Below are 3,859 nucleotides of genomic sequence, written 5' to 3' on the forward strand. Positions count from 1 at the left end.
AGGGCATTCTGGTGTTTTTTGTTTTTTTTTTTTAAATATGTTTTTATTGATTTCAGAGAGAGAGGAAGGGAGAGAAGAGAGAGAATCATCGATCAGCTGCCACCTGCAATCCCCCTACTGGAGATTGAGCCCACAACCCGGGCATGTGCCCTAACCGGGAATTGAGAACTGTGACCTCCTGGTTCATGGGTCAATGCTCAACCACTGAGCCACACCAGCCGGGCTTGTTTTGTTTTCTTTGAAATGAAGTAGGGAACAAGCATTTCTGAAGAAGTAAACATTCTGCCTCAAATTAGGAACTAAAAAAAACTTGTTTATTGGGGGGCAATAGGATACAAGCAATATAAAAATCAAAAGCTTATCTGGCTTTATTGGCTTTTCTTTCTCTTGGTCAATGGGGTGGGATTTTATTTGTACATTTTTTTAAGGGTCCCAATCTGCTCATGAAATTCGTAGACAGGGGGAAGCTGTGGGGCACATATTCCTTAAGGGACCCATTGGGAGAACTCTTATCAGGGCAAAGTAACTGCTCACTTCCTTCCCTTCTGCTTCATGTGTACTACGAAATAGTCATTGCATGCGATGGTGAGCCCAGCAATTAGCGAAAAGAAGCTCTGGAAGCCAACTCTGCCGTCTCGGCACTGGTCCAGGTCCTTCATTATTTTGTCTACAGCCAGAGGGTCTTTCTGATTCTGAAAAACAAAAACAGAAACAAAAACAAAGGTAAGAAAGACCAGTCAGTGTTTGCAATGACTAACTTCTTTGATTTGTACTGCTGACCACCATGTATATAATCTCTCAATGATCAGAATTCTTGTTTTAGGTTATAAGTGATCTTTGGAGATCATCTAAATGGATTTTGCTGTCTTGAGGGAGCATTTCAGTAAATTGTTTAAATTTACTTTAAACTAGGAAAGAGGTTTTCATGGCATTTTTTTTTTCATGTAATGATAGGGACCATAGAAATGGCTTATTCTGTGCCAAGAGAAGGTAGACCCAAGCCTCCTAATTCTCAATCCACTGCTCTTGCCAATTAGAACCAGCATGGCTTTCTGACTTGTTTTGCTTCCAGTTCAATTATTCCCACAATTTTTAAAATCACGAGATTCTGCCTAAGAACCACCTGAAACTCCCCCATTTTGTAGTTTAAACTTACATTCTCTTAAACTTTTATTCCTGATAGCCAAGTCCTTTAAATATGAAACTCTTAGGAAAAGATCTCATAAAATTATTTAGGGAGTAAGTTTCAGTTCACTGTTCTATGGATTTTAAGGAGGTGCTAATGATGTCATATGGTGTGCTAGGTTTGGAGAAGATAGGTAGATTGCCCTCATTTCTCAGCAGAGGGCGGGCCAGGCTTGTGTGGCTTCATATCCTATTAGCCACGTAACCTTGAGTAAGTCACTCTCAGCGAGCCTTCATGTATCAACTATGAATGGAGGAGGTTGGACTTAGAGGGTCTCTACCATGGCTTCCATTCTTAATGAGTTGGTAAATCTATGCCATCCTATACTCTTCCCTGGATCCCTTCAAAAGGAATATGTGTGACGGAGTCATAAACTCCCCGTGACTCTCAGTGTCTGCTATGAATGTGTGGAACTGAGGTGGGCAGGCAAGATCCTTTTTGCTTTTTCTTCCACCTTGCTTCCATGGTGACTGGCTTGGTCACTCCTTTTTGGAGTGATGATGGTTAGAAATAAGAACTTGTGTTCCCTTCTATAGGATCCATGCCGTCAAACAGAGAGGGAAATAAGGCCTTTGAGAAGTGTAAAAGGTTCCAGTAAAGTGTTTACGAATTGCACTGATTGTATACCTGAGAGGGCAATGGACACTCAGTGTCTCGACTGGGCTGGATGTTTGCAAATTGCACTCAAAAACCCCTAAGGTAAAGCAGCAGCATTTCCTACACAAGGACTGCCAACTCCTACCCTAAGCAAGCAACTAAAACCTGCTCCATGCAGCCACCTCTACTTTCGGTGGGTTTCAGTCAATTCTGGCCCCACCCCCAGCTTCCTGGCTGTGGTCAGAAGGAGTCAGTTTGGATGACAGAGGAGTCAACTTTAGAAACCAAATGCTCTGTGAATGCAGCGAGTGTGGGTGTGTCTGGCATTATGACTTCATGCCTGGCATAAATTACACGGCATGTTCAGTACTTGGTGCTACCTACACCCTTGATGTGTCTCATGCCAGAAAGCCTTTAGGGAGGAAGGGTCTGTATCTCATGTGATATTTATCCCGACTTCTAGCTTATGCAACAACACGACTAATGAGTATTTAGTGCACTGAGAATGCCTTTGTTCACGTGATGGGCGGGCTTACAATAGACATATTTTGTCCTTGCATTTTATGGCTGCCTAGAAGAATCTCTGCAAGTGAAACTGACCTTGGAGATAATTACATCCAGCCCTCTCCTTTCACAGAGGAGGGAACTGAGGCCCAACCATCTAAAGCCGCCGGCCCAGTGTTAACTAACTCCTGGCCTGGGGTATAGCATAGGACTGTTCAAAAGCAGAGCAACAGTGCATCCTAACCCATTCTGGGATAGCACTGTGGTAACTGCAGCTCTGAGAGACTAGTTAGGCCATTTATATCTGTTTATTTAACTGGTATTGACATGTAAATCACAGTGTGCTACAAAACCCTGCATCTACTGGGTCAGGAGTCAGGGGCTTGGCTAATGTGGTATTTATTGTCCAGGCAGAGGACAAGAGGCCTTTTACTATCATCTCCCTTCGCCTTGTAGAGGCTAATGCATTATTCCACACCACGCTCAGTAACGATCCTTTCAAGTGACTCCAGTTGTGGCAGGGAAAGGACTGGCATTTTCATCTAATATTTTGTCAAGCAATGTTTCACCTTCAGTGAAATGCAACAACTCTCTTGAGAGCCCGCAATGTAACAGGACAACTGTGCCTCATGGCCTAATGCCCTGAGTGATGTATCTGAGCTGACGGCAGAGTCCTCTTCCAGTCTGCATGATCCCTCAGTCTGACGAAGGTGAGATATAAACTCCAGCTGTGCTCCCGTGTTCTCCGAGCATTTTCAGTATGAAAAGCAATGATTTCTGGAGCGATGCTTGGCTCTCAGCAGATGCGTGGCACCATTTCTTGAGTTTAGAATTGGGAAAAAGTTTTCAAAGCCTTTATCTGAAGGGATTTAAGAAGGGCGATTCAGGTTGCTCAAAGTGAATGTGACCAGGTGGCATCTCCAATGCCAGGTTTATGGACCTGAGGGCAACCGGGTAGCCTTGCTGGTGATCCTGGTGAAAGGCTTTCCTGCAACTCAGTGGATGCAGATGACACTTCCTAGCAAACACCTCGTATTATAGTTATTTGTGTGCAGTCTTATTTCACTTCCCATTGTAAGCTCCTCGAGGGCAGGGGCTGTGTCTTCTTTACCTTGTTTCCCCTACAGTAGCTTACAAACAGCAGACACTCAATAATGTTCAATAAATAAGTGAGTGAAAACACCTTTCTAATAGGGACCTCCACAGGGAAGGGGTGGAAAGAAGAAGGGAAAGGAACCAGGGCCTAGAACTTCATGTCTGGTTCTTTCTGAGCCTTTCAATACTTACTTCCAAAAATCCAGGGAACTCCTTTTCCATGAGTACTCTTAGGTCCTCCTTTGTTAAGTAGCCTTTATCCCCAGCAAACTTATGAAACGTGAACATCATGGTTTCCATGGCGTGTTCCATTTGAGACGGCATTTTGGTGAGGTCTGTTGAAACATATTAAAGGATGTAAAGAAACAGAGTTTACACTAACTTTTTTTTTTAAGTTTTTCTTTTATAGATTTTTAGAGAGAGAGGAAGGGAGAGGGGGAGAGAGAAATATCAATGTGAGAGAGACAGATAGATTGA

At 43.4% G+C, this 3,859-nt stretch overlaps 1 protein-coding gene across 2 annotated transcripts in view; it reads right to left on the bottom strand.

Annotated features, from left to right (window-relative positions):
• Positions 1 to 292: 292 nt before the first annotated feature.
• S100A10 (S100 calcium binding protein A10) overlaps positions 293 to 3,859 on the bottom strand; it is a 13,540-nt gene continuing 9,973 nt past the window's right edge. For both annotated transcript variants that reach the window (XM_014528649.1, XM_005880628.2), the window contains exons 2-3: positions 3,575 to 3,717; positions 293 to 692 (exon numbers count right to left, since the gene is read on the bottom strand). In XM_014528649.1, coding sequence (XP_014384135.1) covers positions 531 to 692; positions 3,575 to 3,706 — 294 coding nt within the window. In that variant the 5' untranslated portion in view covers positions 3,707 to 3,717 and the 3' untranslated portion in view covers positions 293 to 530. The remainder of the gene's footprint in view (positions 693 to 3,574; positions 3,718 to 3,859) is intronic.

The sequence above is a fragment of the Myotis brandtii genome, unplaced genomic scaffold (genome assembly GCF_000412655.1).
Source record: "Myotis brandtii unplaced genomic scaffold, ASM41265v1 scaffold643, whole genome shotgun sequence".
Classification (NCBI taxonomy): Eukaryota; Metazoa; Chordata; class Mammalia; order Chiroptera; family Vespertilionidae; genus Myotis; species Myotis brandtii.